This window comes from Oncorhynchus masou, chromosome 11 (assembly GCF_036934945.1).
Source record: "Oncorhynchus masou masou isolate Uvic2021 chromosome 11, UVic_Omas_1.1, whole genome shotgun sequence".
Lineage (NCBI taxonomy): Eukaryota > Metazoa > Chordata > Actinopteri > Salmoniformes > Salmonidae > Oncorhynchus > Oncorhynchus masou.
The window spans coordinates 13,914,774-13,933,100 of NC_088222.1; the positions used below are offsets into that span (position 1 = coordinate 13,914,774).

The following is an 18,327-nucleotide window of genomic DNA, read 5'->3' on the forward strand; positions in this document are numbered from 1 at the left end:
AAACGAGGAGGGGGGAGGTCTGTATGAAACGAGGAGGAGGAGGAGGGGGAGGTCTGTATGAAACGAGGAGGGGAGGTCTGTATGAAACGAGGGGGAGGTCTGTATGAAACAAGGAGGGGGGGAGGTCTGTGTGAAATGAGGAGGAGGGGGAGGTCTATATGAAACGAGGAGGAGGGGGGAGGTCTGTATGAAACGAGGAGGAGGGGGGAGGTCTGTATGAAACGAGGAGGAGGGGGGAGGTCTGTATGAAACGAGGAGGAGGGGGAGGTCTGTATGAAACAAGGAGGAGGAGGGAGAGGTCTGTATGAAACAAGGAGGAGGAGGGAGAGGTCTGTATGAAACGAGGAGGAGGACGCCTGTATGAAATAAGGAGGGGGGTCTGTAGGAAATATGGAGGAGGGGGGAGGACTGTAGGAAAAGAGGAGGGGGGTCTGTAGGAAATATGGAGGAGGAGGGGGAGGTATGTAGGAAATAAGGAGGAGAAGGGGGAGGTATGTAGGAAATGAGGAGGATGGGGAGGACTGTAGGAAATGAGGAGGAGGAGGAGGTATGTAGGAAATGAGGAGGATGGGGAGGACTGTAGGAAATGAGGAGGAGGAGGAGGTATGTAGGAAATGAGGAGGATGGGGAGGACTGTATGAAATAAGGAGGAGGGGGGAGGACTGTAGGAAAAGAGGAGGGGGGTATGTCGGTAATGTGGAGGAGGGGGAGGGCTGTATGAAATGAGGAGGATGGGGAGGACTGTATGAAATGAGGAGGTGGGAAGGTCTGTAGGAAATGAGGAGGAGGGAAGGTCTGTAGGAAATGAGGAGGAGGGAAGGTCTGTAGGAAATGAGGTCTGTATGAAATGAGGAGGAGGTCTGTCGGACATTTTTTTTAACCTTTATTTAACTAGGCAAGTCAGTTAAGAACAAATTCTTATTTTCAATGACGGCCTAGGAACAGTGGGTTAACTGCCTGTTCAGGGGCAGAACGACAGTTTTGTACCTTGTCAGCTCTGGGGTTTGAACTTGCAACCTTCCGGTTTCTAGTCCAATGCTCTAACGACTAGGCTACCCTGCCACCCCTAAATGAGGAGGGGGAAGGGGGAGGACTGTAGGAAATAAAGAGGAGGGGGGGAAGTCTGTAGGAAATGAGGAGGAGAAGCGGGAGATCTGTAGTTTTGAAAAGCACAGGAAGGGATGGAACGTTATGATACTATATTGATATTGTAAGGAAAGACCAGAATATGATGTCTCATTGACGATGCATAAAGTCTCCTTCTGACCCCCAGGAGGACCAGGGTTACATGACCCATGTGAGAAGAAGCTGACCAACACCCTGGCGGCCATGACAGACGAGGAGGCTGAGGCCATCACCTACAATGCACAGGTAACACCTCACTTCACACCTGTCACTTATAACTCGTGGGATATATAACCTTGCCTGAGACCTGATGCCCCAAGGCTTTAGCTCAGTGGGCTAACACAGTCTTGTGGCATGCAGGAGACCTAGGTTTCAACCCAGTCGGTCATTCCTGGAGGCCATTACCTATAGCGTCCAGGTAGAGTCCTCGGTGTAGTTGTCTGCAGTGAGTGTTTCGTGTTGACAGCAGCTGGCCAGGGGGACTCCATCCTCTTATCTCTTCTGTAGCCTGGAGATTAGACTCCTGTCAGACAGGGGAGAGCCCTTAAAGATGCTCTGCTCAGCTACCTACTCTTATCTGGGCTCTGGGCTGTGGTGAGTGGAGTGGGACCGCATCGACACACACCTTATCAATCCAGCCTCACCGCCTCCCACCCAGGATCTGAGCCTTTAATGATGAGCATGGAAAAGCAGTGCCTCATTACCCCTGGGACGTGTGTGTGTGAGCCCATATTTATGTTTATTTACATTCGGGAAGTATGCAGACCAATCTACACACAATACCCCATAATGACAAACAAAAACAGGTTTTTAGAAATTGTTGCTAATTTATATAAAATTAAAACTGAAATTTCACATTTATATAAGTATTCAGACCCTTTACTCAGTACTTTGTTGAAGCACCTTTGGCAGTGATTACAGCCTCGAGTCTTCTTGGGTATGACGCTACAAGCTTGGCACACCTGTATGACTGCAACACCTGTATATATCTTCTCTGCAGATCCTCTCAAAAGCTCTGTCAGGTTGGATGGGGTGCATCGCTGCACAGCTATTTTCAGGTCTCTCCAGAGATGTTAGATCTCTGTGTATCCATGTGTCTGTGCCAGTGTTTGTGTTGCTTCACAGTCCCGCTGCTCCATAAGGTGTTTTTTTTAATCTGTTTTTTAAATGTCATTTTACTGCTGTCATGTGCTTCTTACCGAGGAGTGACTTCCGTCTGGCCACTCTACCATAAAGGCCTTGGTGGAGTGCTGCAGAGATGGTTGTCTTTCTAGATGGTTCTCCCATATCCACAGAGGAACTCTGAAGCTCTGTCAGAGAGACCATCGTGTTCTTGGTCACCTCCCTGACCATGGCCCTTCTCCCCCATTTCTCATTTTGACCGGGTAGCCAGCTCTCCGAAGAGTCTTGGTGGTTCAAAACTTCTTCCATTTAAGAACGATGGAGGCCACTGTGTTTTTGAGAACCTTCAATGCTGCAGAATTGTTTTGGTACCCTTCCCCAGATCTGTGCCTTAACACAATCCTGTCTCGGAGCTCTACGAAAAATTCCTTCGACCTCATAGTGGTTTTTGCTCTGACATTCACTGTGGGATGTTATATAGACACTTCAATAATGGGAATTGATAGGAAAGGATGTAAAATATATCACTAGCCACTTTAAACAATGCTACCTAATATAATGTTACATACCCTACATTATTCATCTCATATGTATATGTATATACTGTACTCTATATCATCTACTGCATCCTTATGTAATACATGTATCACTAGCCACTTTAACTATGCCACTTTGTTTACATACTCATCTCATATGTTTATACTGTACTCGATGCCATCTACTGTATCTTGCCTATGTTGCTCTGCACCATCACTCATTCATATCTCTTTATGTACATATTCTTTATCCCCTTACAATGTGTATAAGATATTAGTTTAGGAATTGTTAGTTAGATTACTTGTTGGTTATTACTGCATTGTCGGAACTGGAAGCACAAGCATTTCGCTACACTCGCATTAACATCTGCTAACCATGTGTATGTGACAAATAAAATTTGATTTGATTTAGACAGTTTTTTGAGAGAGAGGATAGAGAGAAGGATGGAGAGAGATAATGGAGGTGTGTGTGTGCGTGCGTGCGTGTGTGTGTGTGCGTGCAGCCCCAAAGGCATCTATTTTATCATAGGTAAGTCTGTGCTTCTTCTCCTTTCATCATTCTCTCAGTGACGAACAGGTGGTGTTGAACTGCCAATCACGATATCCACAATATATTTCCCTGCAGACATAGTCATAGATACAGTGAACCATGAAGACCCAATAGCTTCTCTATGTCACTAGTCTGAGCCACAGCAAAGTGCTGCTCAAATGATATTCTTGTATTGTTTACCTGGAGTTAGTACTGGAGCCACTGTTGCTAAGTAAACCCATTGACACCTGGCAACTGTGATGGCATAAAAACAAACAACAGTAAAACCATTTGTTTTATTTAAATGTATTTCTACTGTCTGTTTTAGACAGTAGACAGTTGAGGGGCTTTGAACCCCCATCGCCAGGGGGAGATATATGGTCTGGAGTTGGCAGCTTTACCACTAGACTACACTCCAGTTGTCCTGTCTTTCTCTTTGTGTCTGTCCTCCTGCCTGTCTCTTTCCTCCTTAGTCTGTTGTTAAGTCTTTCCGTCTCTTTCAACTCTCTTTCTCTCTCTCTCTCTCTCTCTCTCTCTCTCTCTCTCTCTCTCTCTCTCTCTCTCTCTCTCTCTCTCTCTCTCTCTCTCTCTCTCTCTCTCTCTCTCTCTCTCTCTCTCTCTCTCTCTCTCTCTCTCTCTTTACCTCACTCACTCACTCAATCACACACTCTCTCTCTCTCTCTCTCTCTCTCTCAGCATGCCCTGAGACTGATAGCGTTTGGTCAGATCTACAAGGTGCTGGAGATGGACCCTCTCCCCTCTAGTAAACCCCAGAAGTACCCCTGGTCAGACAGGGATGGCTCTGGGCTTAAGAGGCCTTATGAGGACGGGCCCACGGACGACAAAGACTTGATCAAGAAAATGAAGAGGAACCTGAGGAAAGGTCAGCTCTGCTCCCCTGACCTTGCTCAGTCATTTGACCTGGGCCATGTGAATATAAGAAACTTATTTGTCCACAGACATTTTTCTTGGACAATTACGGCCAGTAGTTTCTCTAGTTGGCTATACAGAATAAACTGATCTAGGACCAGGCTATAATAAACTTATCAGAAGGAATTGGTTAGAAGGAAACAGATTTAGCAATGAGCTTCTGGAATAGAATAGTGCACACAGCCACACATCAGTCAGAATGTGAAGCTGTTGCCTGAGGATTCGATCAAACTGTTTCTGTGTTTTGAGATGGTGGTTGGGTAGTGCTACTATGTTAGAATTAGGCAGAAATGATGGTCTTTGGAAAAGGGCTGGGTGATATGGCCAAAATATATCATATTTTTGATGGTATTTTATGTTTTTGATTAATACAAGTTCTAAATTTGCTTTATGAGTAGTGAGTGATCCTAGGGTGCTTTATGAGTAGTGAGTGATCCTAGGGTGCTTTATGAGTAGTGAGTGATCCTAGGGTGCTTTATGAGTAGTGAGTGATCCCAGGGTGCTTTATGAGTAGTGAGTGATCCTAGGGTGCTTTATGAGTAGTGAGTGATCCCAGGGTGCTTTATGAGTAGTGAGTGATCCTAGGGTGCTTTAGTAGTGAGTGATCCTAGGGTGCTTTAGTAGTGAGTGATCCTAGGGTGCTTTATGAGTAGTGAGTGATCCTAGGGTGCTTTATGAGTAGTGAGTGATCCCAGGGTGCTTTATGAGTAGTGAGTGATCCTAGGGTGCTTTAGTAGTGAGTGATCCTAGGGTGGCAACACATACATTCTAAGTGATTTCAATTGAGTCTTTCTCCATTCTGATTGTTTTATACTGTTCAATTCAACTTCAACCAAAAATTATTTCCTGCATTTCATCAAGTTCTGCATTTCCTGCACTCATTTGAGATCATGTCCACACTGCCATGATATGGGCAAAATACTATGCCTTATATTTAACCAAATGTTGCAATTGGGAATTAGATCAAAACATTTGGGAGAACTGTTGGAATCATGGAACTAGAATGTTTATTATAAGTCTATAGTTAGAATATAAATAATCGTGGGCACTTTGAATGCCGTGTTGTTTGACATGACAACAAATGAAAATGCCATGGATAAGTTATTGTGACAGGCTAGGATCCAAAGCGATGTTCCGTGTTTCCTCGGGGACCCTGTAATCTTTGGCTAATTTAAATCTTTATTAGCTAGTTAGCCAGCTAACTAGCGATTAGCATTAGTGACTAAAACGATTTAGCTTAACTTGATAAGAAAATACAAACTAGCTGTTTGCAGATGTAAGAAACACAAACTAATATTGTAATTATAGAACGCTTGTGGATGTATATTAAAATCAAATTGGAAACAACATTGTTGTCATCAACATTGTTGCATTTGCTGCATTGACCATGCAGACTGAACGAAAGTGTCTCGTGGGCAAGCAACAACAAATACGCTCCTTGAGTGACGGGGGGCGGGACTAGGTCTGTGTGGAAAGGCAATGAGAGAGGGATGAGTGAGAAGGATGACTCAAGTAGCGGAGTAAACTATAAAAATAGACGTTACACACAGTTTATCACATTTAACAAACCAAACATTCAAGTACCGTTAGAAAAGGTGAAGTAAAAACCCAAACTGGTCAGTGCATCAATACCGTTATATAGTAAAATAAGGTATTACCGCCCAGCTCTACTTTGGAAGCAAGGGTCCCCTTTTGTAATATTCAAAAACACAATCAAAAGCTCCAAGGCAACTTCTCAGGTAATATAATAATATAATAATATATATCCCATTTAGCAGACGCTTTTGTCCAAAGCGACTTACATGTCGGCTGGGGCCACTACTTTTACATATGGGTGGCCCCAGCGGGAATCGAACCCACGACGCTTGGCGTTGCAAGCGCCATGCTCTACCGACTGAGCCACACAGGTACAGTGTTCTGTGAATAAGCATTTATAATATCACCATGTATTTAAGACATTTGTTGATTGAACAACAATCACTTATTTTGTTTACCCTCTCTCTTTCTCTCGCTGTCTCTCTATCTCTCGCTGTCTCCCTTTCTCTCTCTCGTTGTCTCTCCTTTACTCTTTCTCTACTCCACCTATCTTCCAGTCCTCGACAGCAAAGCAATAGACACCAACCAACCAATGAATGCTCTGATGCGTCTGAATCAGATACGTCCAGGTCTGCAGTACAAGCTGCTGTCCCAGTCCGGCCCGGTCCACGCTCCTGTCTTTACCATGTCTGTAGACGTAGACAGCACTGTGCACGAAGCCTCAGGCTCCTCCAAGAAAACCGCCAAGCTGCATGTTGCTGTGAAGGTAAAAGATCCCTATATGCCAGGTGACTGAGAGGTGGATACATGTTGGGAAGGGGAGGTAAATAAAACGAGTGGTTCGGAGGGGGAGGGGCTAAATAGAGGGCAGGTACCCCTGGTCAACTGAGATGGCGCTGCAGTGGATAGCAGCCGTTTGACAGGATCCTGATCAATTCTACTATTTTTTTTTTAAATTACGCTGATCTTAACTGTTTTTTGTACATAATGTCTCCGCCATTAATTTCCTATGACTGAAAATCACTTCTGGAGATCAGAAGAGCGATCAATAACCTTGAGTTGGCAACTCTGGACATTCTGCTTTCTCCGGACCAGGTCCTAATGTCCGGGATTCGAAAGAGGAAGCGACCGCGCAAAAGAGGCAGACAAGCCGGCATCCTGACTAAAATACGTTGGCGAGATAATAAACCGCCTCTACCCTCTGTTCTGTTGGCGAGATAATAAACCGCCTCTACCCTCTGTTCTGTTGGCGAGATAATAAACCGCCTCTACCCTCTGTTCTGTTGGCGAGATAATAAACCGCCTCTACCCTCTGTTCTGTTGGCGAGATAATAAACCGCCTCTACCCTCTGTTCTGTTGGCGAGATAATAAACCGCCTCTACCCTCTGTTCTGTTGGCAAGATAATAAACCGCCTCTACCCTCTGTTCTGTTGGCGAGATAATAAACCGCCTCTACCCTCTGTTCTGTTGGGGAGATAATAAACCGCCTCTACCCTCTGTTCTGTTGGCGAGATAATAAACCGCCTCTACCCTCTGTTCTGTTGGCGAGATAATAAACCGCCTCTGTTCTGTTGGGGAGATAATAAACCGCCTCTACCCTCTGTTCTGTTGGGGAGATAATAAACCGCCTCTACCCTCTGTTCTGTTGGCGAGATAATAAACCGCCTCTACCCTCTGTTCTGTTGGCGAGATAATAAACCGCCTCTACCCTCTGTTCTGTTGGCGAGATAATAAACCGCCTCTACCCTATGTTCTGTTGGGGAGATAATAAACCACCTCTACCCTCTGTTCTGTTGGGGAGATAATAAACCCCCTCTACCCTCTGTTCTGTTGGCGAGATAATAAACCGCCTCTACCCTCTGTTCTGTTGGGGAGATAATAAACCGCCTCTACCCTCTGTTCTGTTGGCGAGATAATAAACCGCCTCTACCCTCTGTTCTGTTGGCGAGATAATAAACCGCCTCTACCCTCTGTTCTGTTGGCGAGATAATAAACCGCCTCTACCCTCTGTTCTGTTGGCAAGATAATAAACCGCCTCTACCCTCTGTTCTGTTGGGGAGATAATAAACCGCCTCTACCCTCTGTTCCGTTGCAAGATAATTAAACGTCTCTACCCTCTGTCCTGTGAGCAAACTTAGTCACTAGAGAACAAACTTGACGTTCTGTTCCACATTATCCTACCAACGGGACCTGAAGAACTGTAATATTCTATGTTTGACGGTGTCGTGGCTGACATGGATAATATACATCTCGCTGGCTTTTTCATGCATCGTCAAGAACAGTCGGCAGCCTTGGGTAAGATGAGGGGGGAGGAGTGTGTCTCTCTGTTAACAACAGCTGGTACGCAATCTCTAATATTAAGGAAGTCTTGAGTTTTTGCTTGCCTAAGTTAGAGTACCTCATGATAAGCTGTAGGCCATACTATATATCAAGAGTTTTCATCTATATGTTTCATAGCTGTCTATTTACCACCACAAACTGATGCTGGAACTAAAACCACACTCAACGAGCTGCATAGGGCCATAATCAAACAAGAAAATCCACACCCAGAGGCGGCGCTTCTTGTGGCCAGTGGATTTAATGCAGGAAACATTTTTTACCAGCATGTCGCCTGTGCAACTAGAGGTGAGAAAATCTAGATGACCTTTACTCCACTCACAGAAATGCATACAAGGCTCTCCCTTGCCCTCTGGCCATAACTCTATCCTCCTGATTCCACCTTACAAGCAAAAACTCTAACTGGACGTACCAGTGGTCCGATGAAGCGGATTCTAAGATACAGTACTGTTTCGCTTGTACAGACTGGAATATGTTCCAGGATTTTTACGATGGTATTGAGGAGTTTACCACATCATTCACCGGCTTCATTAATAAGTGCATCGCCGATGTCGTCCCCACAGTGACCGTACGTACATACGTATCCCAACAACCTGCTCCTCAACGTCAGCAATAGATAGGAGCTGATCCTGTACTACAGGAAACAGAATGCCAAGCTCGCCCCCATCCACATCGACAGGGCTGTAGTGGAGCAGGTCGAGAGCCTCAAGTTCCTCTGTGTCCACATCACCAAGGAATTGACATGGTCCAGACACACCAAGACAGTCGTGAAGAAGTCAAGACACTGCCTCTTCCCAATCAGGAGGCTGAAAAGGTTTGTCATAGGTCCTCAGATCCTCAAAAGGTTCTACAGCTGCACCATTGAGAGCATCTTGACTGCATCACCACTTGGTATGGCAACTGCTTACAATCCGACCGCAAAGGCACTACAGAGGGTGGAGCGTACGGCCGAGTACATCACTGAGGCTGAGCTCCCTACCATCCAGGTCCTCTATACCAGGCGGTGTCAGAGGAAGGCCTGAACATTTCTCAAAGATTCCAGCCACCCAAGTCATAGACTGTTCTCTCAGCCACCGCACGGCAGGTAGTACCGATGCACCAAGTCTAGAACCAACAGGACCCTGAACAGCTTCTACCCCCAAGCCATAAGACCGCTAAATAGTTAGTCAGAGTAGATATTGGTTAACTATTTAACTATCTGCATTGACCCATTTTGCACTAACTCTTTTGTCTCATCAAACGCTGCTGCTAATGTTTATTATCTATCCTGTTGCCTAGTCATTTGACCCCTACTGTACTTATATGTACATTTCTATCTCAATGACCTCGTACCCTTGCACATTGACTCAGTACTGGTACCAAGTGTATATAACTAAGTTATCATTACTCATCGTGTTATTGTTATTCTACCCTTCTCTGTAATGTCAGGAAGGTCCCGTATGTAAGCATTTCACTATTGGTCCACACCTGTTGTTTTTGAAGCATGTGACAAATAACATTTGATATTGATTTGTGAGTGTGTTTTACAATGCGGTGTACAGTGTGGGAGTGTTGCAGGCTTTTCACACTACTGAGCTGAGCTGTACTTCGCCGGCCTGCTTACCCATTCACCATAGTAGATGGAGCGGTGCTAGGAAGGACTGTGAAACTAAATACAACTAATAGTTGTATAGTAGCAACAGCTTTGAGGTATTAGTGTTTGTACACAGGGTCACAGTCTAGACAGACAGATAGGTAATATGATTGTGTTAGATATTATATAAGTAAGTTAGTAGGCCAGAGACACATCTGTTGTGTTGTGTGAGGAGAGAAGATATTATATAAGTAAGTTAGTAGGCCAGAGACACATCTGTTGTGTTGTGTGAGGAGAGAAGTATGCGATTCAGACTAGTCTACTGATTATTTTTCAACAGCGATACCGATTAATCGGCCGATTCAAAATTGTTTTTTTGTAATAATGACGATTACTACAATACTGAATGAACACTTATTTTAACTTTATATAATACATTAATAAAAATCAATTTAGCCTCAAGTAAATAATGACACATGTTCAATTTGGTTTAAATAATGCAAAAACAAAGTGTTGAAGAAGTAAAAGTACAATATGTACCATGTAAGAAAGCTAACGTTTCAGTTCCTTGCTCAGAACATGAGAACATATGAAAGTTGGTGGCTCCTTTTTAACATGAGACTTCAATATTCCAATGTAAGATGTTTTAGGTTGTAGTTAATATAGTATTTATAGGACTATTTCTCTCTATACCATTTGTATTTCATATAACTTTGACTATTGGATGTTCTTATAGGCACTATAGCATTGCCAGTGTAACAGTATAGCTTCCCTCCCTCTCCTCTCTCCTACCTGGGCTCGAACCAGGAACACATCGACAAAAGCCACACTTGAAGCAGCGTTATCCATAGCTCCACAAAAGCCGCGGCCCATGCAGAGCAAGGGGAATAACTACTCCAAGTCTCAGAGCGAGTGACGTTTGAAACGCTATTAGCGTGCACCCTGCTAACTAGCTAGCAATTTCCCATCGGTTACACCATTCATTAGGCTGATAGGCTTGAAGTCATAAACAGCACTGTGCTTGCGAAGAGCTGCTGGCAAAACACACAAAAGTGTTGTTTGAATGAATGCTTACGGGCCTGCTGCTGCCGACCATCGCTCAGTCAGACTGCTCTATCAAATCATAGACTTAGTTATAACATACAGAAATACGAGCCTTTGGTCATTAATATGGTTGAATCCGGAAACTATCATTTTGAAAACAAAACGTTTATTATTTCAGTGAAATACGGAACAGTTGAATATTTTACCTAACGGGTGGCATCCCTAAGTCTAAATATTCTTGTTACATTGCACAACCTTCAATGTTATGTCATAATTGCATAAAATTCTGGCAAATTAGTTCAAGCTAACCATGTGTAGTTATAACTAGTGATTATGATTGATTGATTGTTTTTTATAAGATAAGTTTAATGCTTGCTAGCAACTTACCTTAGCTTCTACTGCATTCGCGTAACAGGCAGGCTCCTCGTGGAGTGCAATGAGAGGCAGGTGGTTATAGCGTTGGACAAGTTAAATGTGAGGATGCAAGATTGGATCCCCCGAACTGACATGGTGAAAATCTGTCGTTCTGCCCCTGAACAGGCAGTTAACCCACTGTTCCTAGGCCGTCATTGAAAGTAAGAATGTGTTCTTAACTGACTTGCCTAGTTAAATAAAGGTTTTAAAAAAATTGGCGCCCAAAAATACCGATTTCCGATTGTTATGAAAACTTGAAATCGGCCCTAATTAATCGGCCGACCTCTAATTCAGACACATCTATTGTGTTGTGTGAGGAGAGGAGAGGAGAGGAGAGGAGTGCAAGTGTCGGTCATGCAGTGTTGTGTTGTTGGGCTCCAGTTGTGGTCACACAGGGATGACTCTAACCCCCCCTCCTCACCCCGCCCCCCTACTGGATACTGTGGGGTAAGGCGGCCAAATCCGTGTAATCCCAAAGTCGTTGTGAACAAAGAGACTCTCCCAAGCATAGAGCTGGGATGATCCTCTATCCTCCAACGTTTGCCATAAAAGGTCCCGATACTCTGCTGCTCTCTGCTTCTCCGCTGCTTTGATCTGGTTCCCCTGGGACGCAAGCGCAGGGACGTAGCTGAGGACACCGAGGTCCGGACCTCTGTAATGTTTTCGAAAAACTGTTGAGAGTTCAAATGTTTTGAAACTTGGTTGTGCATCAGCAGTTTTCCTCTTGTAACATGTCACTCAGTTAGGAGGCAGGTAGCCTAGTGGTTAGAGCGTAGGGACGGCAGGTAGCCTAGCGGTTAGAGCGTAGGGACGGCAGGTAGCCTAGTGGTTAGAGCGTAGGGACGGCAGGTAGCCTAGCGGTTAGAGCGTAGGGACGTCAGGTAGCCTAGGGACGGCAGGTAGCCTAGCAGTTGGAGCGTAGGGACGGCAGGTAGCCTAGCAGTTAGAGCGTAGGGACGGCAGGTAGCCTAGCGGTTAGAGCGTAGGGACGGCAGGTAGCCTAGCGGTTAGAGCGTAGGGACGGCAGGTAGCCTAGCGGTTAGAGCGTAGGGACGGCAGGTAGCCTAGCGGTTAGAGCGTAGGGACGGCAGGTAGCCTAGCAGTTAGAGCGTAGGGACGGCAGGTAGCCTAGCGGTTAGAGCGTAGGGACGGCAGGTAGCCTAGGGACGGCAGGTAGCCTAGCAGTTGGAGCGTAGGGACGGCAGGCCTAGCCGTAGGGAGCAGGTTAGAGCGTAGGGAGGTAGGCAGGTAGGGCCAGGTAGCAGTTAGGGAGCAGGTAGCCTAGCAGTTAGAGGGACTAGCAGGCAGGTAGGGACGGCAGGTAGCCTAGCAGTTAGAGCGTAGGGAGCGTAGGGACGGCAGGTAGCCTAGCAGTTGGAGCGTAGGGACGGCAGGTAGCCTAGCAGTTAGAGCGTAGGGACGGCAGGTAGCCTAGCGGTTAGAGCGTAGGGACGGCAGGTAGCCTAGCAGTTAGAGCGTAGGGACGGCAGGTAGCCTAGCAGTTAGAGCGTAGGGACGGCAGGTAGCCTAGCAGTTAGAGCGTAGGGACGGCAGGTAGCCTAGGGACGGCAGGTAGCCTAGCGGTTAGAGCGTAGGGACGGCAGGTAGCCTAGCGGTTAGAGCGTTGGGACAGTAACTGAAAGGTTGCTGTTTCGAATCTCGGAGCCCACAAAGCTCTGTCGATGTGCCCTTGAGCCAGTAACTTAACCCTAAGTGGTCCTGTAAGTGGCTCTGGATAAGAGGACTGCTAATGACTAGTATAAATCAGCCCATGTCAGTACTACTTTGTTTTTTTTGGTAAATTAGTCTAGTTAGTCTAGCCAGCGATCTAAACTTGTAATAATTATGGCCGAATTACCGACCTAGCACGCAGGACACCTCAAGGGGGCCCCACATTGATTTCTCACTCAAATACAATATTAACATGGAATAAGTCATGCAAAATGTTTAGAATTGCAGGAAATTAAAACTGCAACAGCAAGAAAGTTCCGTAAAGCAAACATATTTGTTTACCTTTTGTTAATAAAATCCATGTTCTGCTAACAGGTTCCTCTGAGTTAATGTGTAGAGGCTAAGTGTTTGTAGATGGACTAAACTCAGACTCTGGTAATGGCCCTGCGCGCGCGACTGTGTGTGTATGCATGTTTACGTGCGCACGCGTGTGTGTGTGTCCAGCTGCAGCACAATCACCAATTTGGGTCAGACACAAAGGGTGTTCCTGTTCCATCCACACAGAGAAAGGTACCGGTCCACTGACTACAGAAGCCCCAACTGTACTGTGCTTCTGCTGGTGAATTAGCCTGTAGGGAACCTGCTATTATAGTAATACAGTGTTGGAGATTAAACTCAGTCACTCAGATCCGGAATCCAGGACCGACAGTAGTATTGTTCAGAAGTGAATGAACATTGGGATAGTTTTAGAGGAAGGAATCAGAAGTGGTTGAATATGGATTTGTGCCTGACTTGGTTTCATTCCTATTCATCTCCTCTTCCTCCATCTATTCCTCCCTACTTTCTCATTCCTGCTCTCCTCTTTCTCTTCTAATTCTCCTCCACTTCCCTCTATCGCTCTTCCTCCTCCCCTCCTCTGTCTAGGTCCTTCAGGCGATGGGTTACCCTACAGGGTTTGATACGGACCTGGACTGCAGTGCAGACGAGAAGTCAGACGGAGAGGGGAGGAGTGAATCGTCCACACACAGCAATAACACAACACACTCAGACAGCTCAAATACACTGGAGGTACACTACACATACACACACACACACACACACACACACACACACACACACACACTTTACATACTTTATTTGTATTCACCAATCAAATGTACAAGAAAAGGATCCAAACATTTCAAAGGTCCCTGTATGCGTGGCACTCAAGGGTACAGAAATAATCTCCTTGTCCAAACAGCTAGGCTGCCCACGACAGCTGAAACAGAGCAGTACCTAGACAATTGCTTTGCCCTAGTTTTTTGTCAGGCCCGCATACTGGAGGCCACACCCTACAAGCCTGTATACCTGGCCGAGACTGCCAAATATCAGTGCCACCAGCTTGCACCTACACCCGAGGCATCCCAGCGTGCCACGAAGGGCTGGTATTTAAGCAGCTTCTTGGCATCCTTCTATGAACAGCAGCCACTTACAACATGGGCAATGGACTCCATTGCATTTGACTCATGTAGAATACAACATGGATCATGGTTTGCAGGGTACCAGAGTGCTAGATCATATTTTGTTGGTAGAGCTTGCAGCCTTAACATTAAAGGTGAGAATGTTCTTACCAACGGCAGCATTCTGGTACATGGAGGCAGAGTGGTCAGCATTGTTTTTGATGAGCATAACATATCTACATGTATGTGGGTATCCATAATAAATGAAAATGTCCCTGTCTCGTAACGAGCACACACACACATACGCGCACGCAAGGCCACCAGAAGCAATATACACTACTATATACACTAATATACACTGACTAAAAGTATGTGGACGCCTGCTCGTGGAACATCTCATGGACTTGCTTCCATTCAGCCACAAGAGTATTAGTGAGGTCGGGTACTGAGTTTGGGTGGTTAGGCCTGGCTCTTCGTCGGCATACCAATTCATCCCATAGGTGTTCAATGGGGTTGAGATCAGGTTTCTTTGCAGGCCAGTCAAGTTCTTCCACACCGATCTAGTCAAACCATTTCTGTATGGACCTTACTTTGTGCCTTCCCACTGGAAGCACAGACATGTCATTGTATGCTGTAGTGTTAAGATTTCCCTTCACAGGAACTAAGGGGCTTAGCCCAAACCATGAAAAACAGTGCCAGACCATTACTACTCCTCCACCAAACTTTACTGTTGGCACATTGCATTTGGGCAGGTATTGTTCTCCTGGCATCCACGAAACCCAGATTCGTCCATCGGACAGCCAGATGGTGAAGCGTAATTCATCGCTCCAGAGAGCACGTTTCCACTGCTCCAGTCCAATGACGGCGAGCTTTACACCCCTCCAGCCAACGCTTGGCATTGCGCATGGTGATCTTAGGCTTGTGTGCGGCTGCTCGGCCATGGAAACCCATTGTTTGTCTATGGAGAATGCATGGCTGTGTGCTAAATTTTAAACACCTGTCAGCAACAGGCTGAAATAGCCATATCCACTAATTTGAAGGGGTGTCCACATACTTTTGTATATATCGTGTAGATTCTCTGTTGATCCAGTGTTGCTGGTTATGTTATCTGTCTATAATCATATTTTTATTCTGTTCTTGTGGTCTCGCAGGTCCGAACTCAGGGTCCTATTCTGACGGCCAGCGGTAAGAACCCCGTCATGGAGCTCAATGAGAAACGCAGAGGTCTGAAGTACGAGCTCATATCAGAGAGCGGGGGCAGCCATGACAAACGCTTCGCCATGGAGGTGAGGAATGCACCGGCCGGCCGTTTCTCCACTGGAACAGTATATAACACACGCACACACACACACACATACAAACACACACACACACAAACACACACACACATATACACACATACACACACACACACACACACACACACACACACACACACACACACACATACACACACACACACACACACACATACACACACACACACACACACACACACACACATATACACACACATACACACACACATACACATACACACACACACACAAACACACACACAAACACACACACATATACACACACATACACACACACACATACACATACACACACATACACACACACATACACAAACACACACACACATATACACACACACATACACACGCACACACACACACACACACATACAAACACACACACACACACATACGTACACACACACATATACACACACACACACACACACACACACACACTGACTGTCTAAGAACTTTGATACAACTCAATGGAGGTTGGTGCATTCTACCTGGCTAGCTCATCAGATACTACATCAGTCTTTCCCAGAGCAGTGTAGTGTTGTCCCATCCAGTCATGTCTCCCTCCAGACCAGTGTAGTGTTGTCCCATCCAGTCATGTCTCCCTCCAGACCAGTGTAGTGTTGTCCCATCTAGTCATGTCTCCCTCCAGACCAGTGTAGTGTTGTCCCATCCAGTCATGTCTCCCTCCAGAGCAGTGTAGTGTTGTCCCATCCAGTCATGTCTCCCTCCAGAGCAGTGTAGTGTTGTCCCATCCAGTCATGTCTCCCTCCAGAGCAGTGTAGTGTTGTCCCATCCAGTCATTCCTCCCTCCAGAGCAGTGTAGTGTTGTCCCATCCAGTCATGTCTCCCTCCAGACCAGTGTAGTGTTGTCCCGTCCAGTCATGTCTCCCTCCAGAGCAGTGTAGTGTTGTCTCATCCAGTCATTCTTCCCTCTGCTCAGCTGTGATGTTTTCTGTCACTCCAGAGCAGTGACTCTGTGTTGATCCCATCCTTTGCGAAGGTCATTCCACCTCCAGAGCAGTGTCCTGTCTGATGGATACAGGTCCAGTCAGATCCTTCCCTCCAGGCAGTGTCAGTGTTGTCAGCACCAATAGCATGTCTCCCACCAGACATACAGGATATCTCTATACCACCAGACATACAGGATATCTCTATACCACCAGACATACAGGATATCTCTATACTATACCACCAGACATACAGGATATCTCTATACTATACCACCAGACATACAGGGTATCTCTATACTATACCACCAGACATACAGGATATCTCTATACCACCAGACATACAGGGTATCTCTATACTATACCACCAGGCATACAGGATATCTCTATACCACCAGACATACAGGATATCTCTATACCACCAGACATACAGGATATCTCTATACCACCAGACATACAGGATATCTCTATACTATACCACCAGACATACAGGATATCTCTATACCACCAGACATACAGGATATCTCTATACCACCAGACATACAGGATATCTCTATACCACCAGACATACAGGATATCTCTATACCACCAGACATACAGGATATCTCTATACCACCAGACATACAGGATATCTCTATACCACCAGACATACAGGATATCTCTATACTATACCACCAGACATACAGGATATCTCTATACCACCAGACATACAGGATATCTCTATACCACCAGACATACAGGATATCTCTATACCACCAGACATACAGGATATCTCTATACCACCAGACATACAGGATATCTCTATACCACCAGACATACAGGATATCTCTATACTATACCACCAGACATACAGGATATCTCTATACTATACCACCAGACATACAGGATATCTCTATACCACCAGACATACAGGATATCTCTATACCACCAAATATACAGGATATCTCTATACTATACCACCAGACATACAGGATATCTCTATACCACCAGACATACAGGATATATCTATACCACCAGACATACAGGATATCTCTATACTATACCACCAGACATACAGGATATCTCTATACTATACCACCAGACATACAGGATATCTATACCACCAGACATACAGGATATCTCTATACCACCAGACATACAGGATATCTCTATACCACCAGACATACAGGATATCTCTATACCACCAGACATACAGGATATCTCTATACCACCAGACATACAGGATATCTCTATACCACCAGACATACAGGATATCTCTATACTATACCACCAGACATACAGGATATCTCTATACCACCAGACATACAGGATATCTCTATACCACCAGACATACAGGATATCTCTATACTATACCACCAGACATACAGGATATCTCTATACCACCAGACATACAGGATATCTCTATACTATACCACCAGACATACAGGATATCTCTATACCACCAGACATACAGGATATCTCTATACCACCAGACATACAGGATATCTCTATACCAGGATATACCACCAGACATACAGGATATCTCTATACCACCAGACATACAGGATATCTCTATACTATACCACCAGACATACAGGATATCTCTATACCACCAGACATACAGGATATCTCTATACTATACCACCAGACATACAGGATATCTCTATACTATACCACCAGACATACAGGATATCTCTATACTATACCACCAGACATACAGGATATCTCTATACTATACCACCAGACATACAGGATATCTCTATACCACCAGACATACAGGATATCTCTATACCACCAGACATACAGGATATCTCTATACCAC

General features: G+C 45.3%; 1 protein-coding gene across 11 annotated transcripts in view; it reads left to right on the plus strand.

Moving 5' to 3' along the window:
- LOC135548142 (spermatid perinuclear RNA-binding protein-like) overlaps positions 1–18,327 on the plus strand; it is a 183,398-nt gene that overhangs the window by 144,271 nt on the left and 20,800 nt on the right. For all 11 annotated transcript variants that reach the window (XM_064977436.1, XM_064977439.1, XM_064977442.1 and 8 more), the window contains 5 exons: positions 1,274–1,371; positions 4,009–4,195; positions 6,336–6,544; positions 13,743–13,886; positions 15,409–15,543. In XM_064977436.1, the coding sequence (XP_064833508.1) occupies positions 1,274–1,371; positions 4,009–4,195; positions 6,336–6,544; positions 13,743–13,886; positions 15,409–15,543 (773 nt within the window). The remainder of the gene's footprint in view (positions 1–1,273; positions 1,372–4,008; positions 4,196–6,335; positions 6,545–13,742; positions 13,887–15,408; positions 15,544–18,327) is intronic.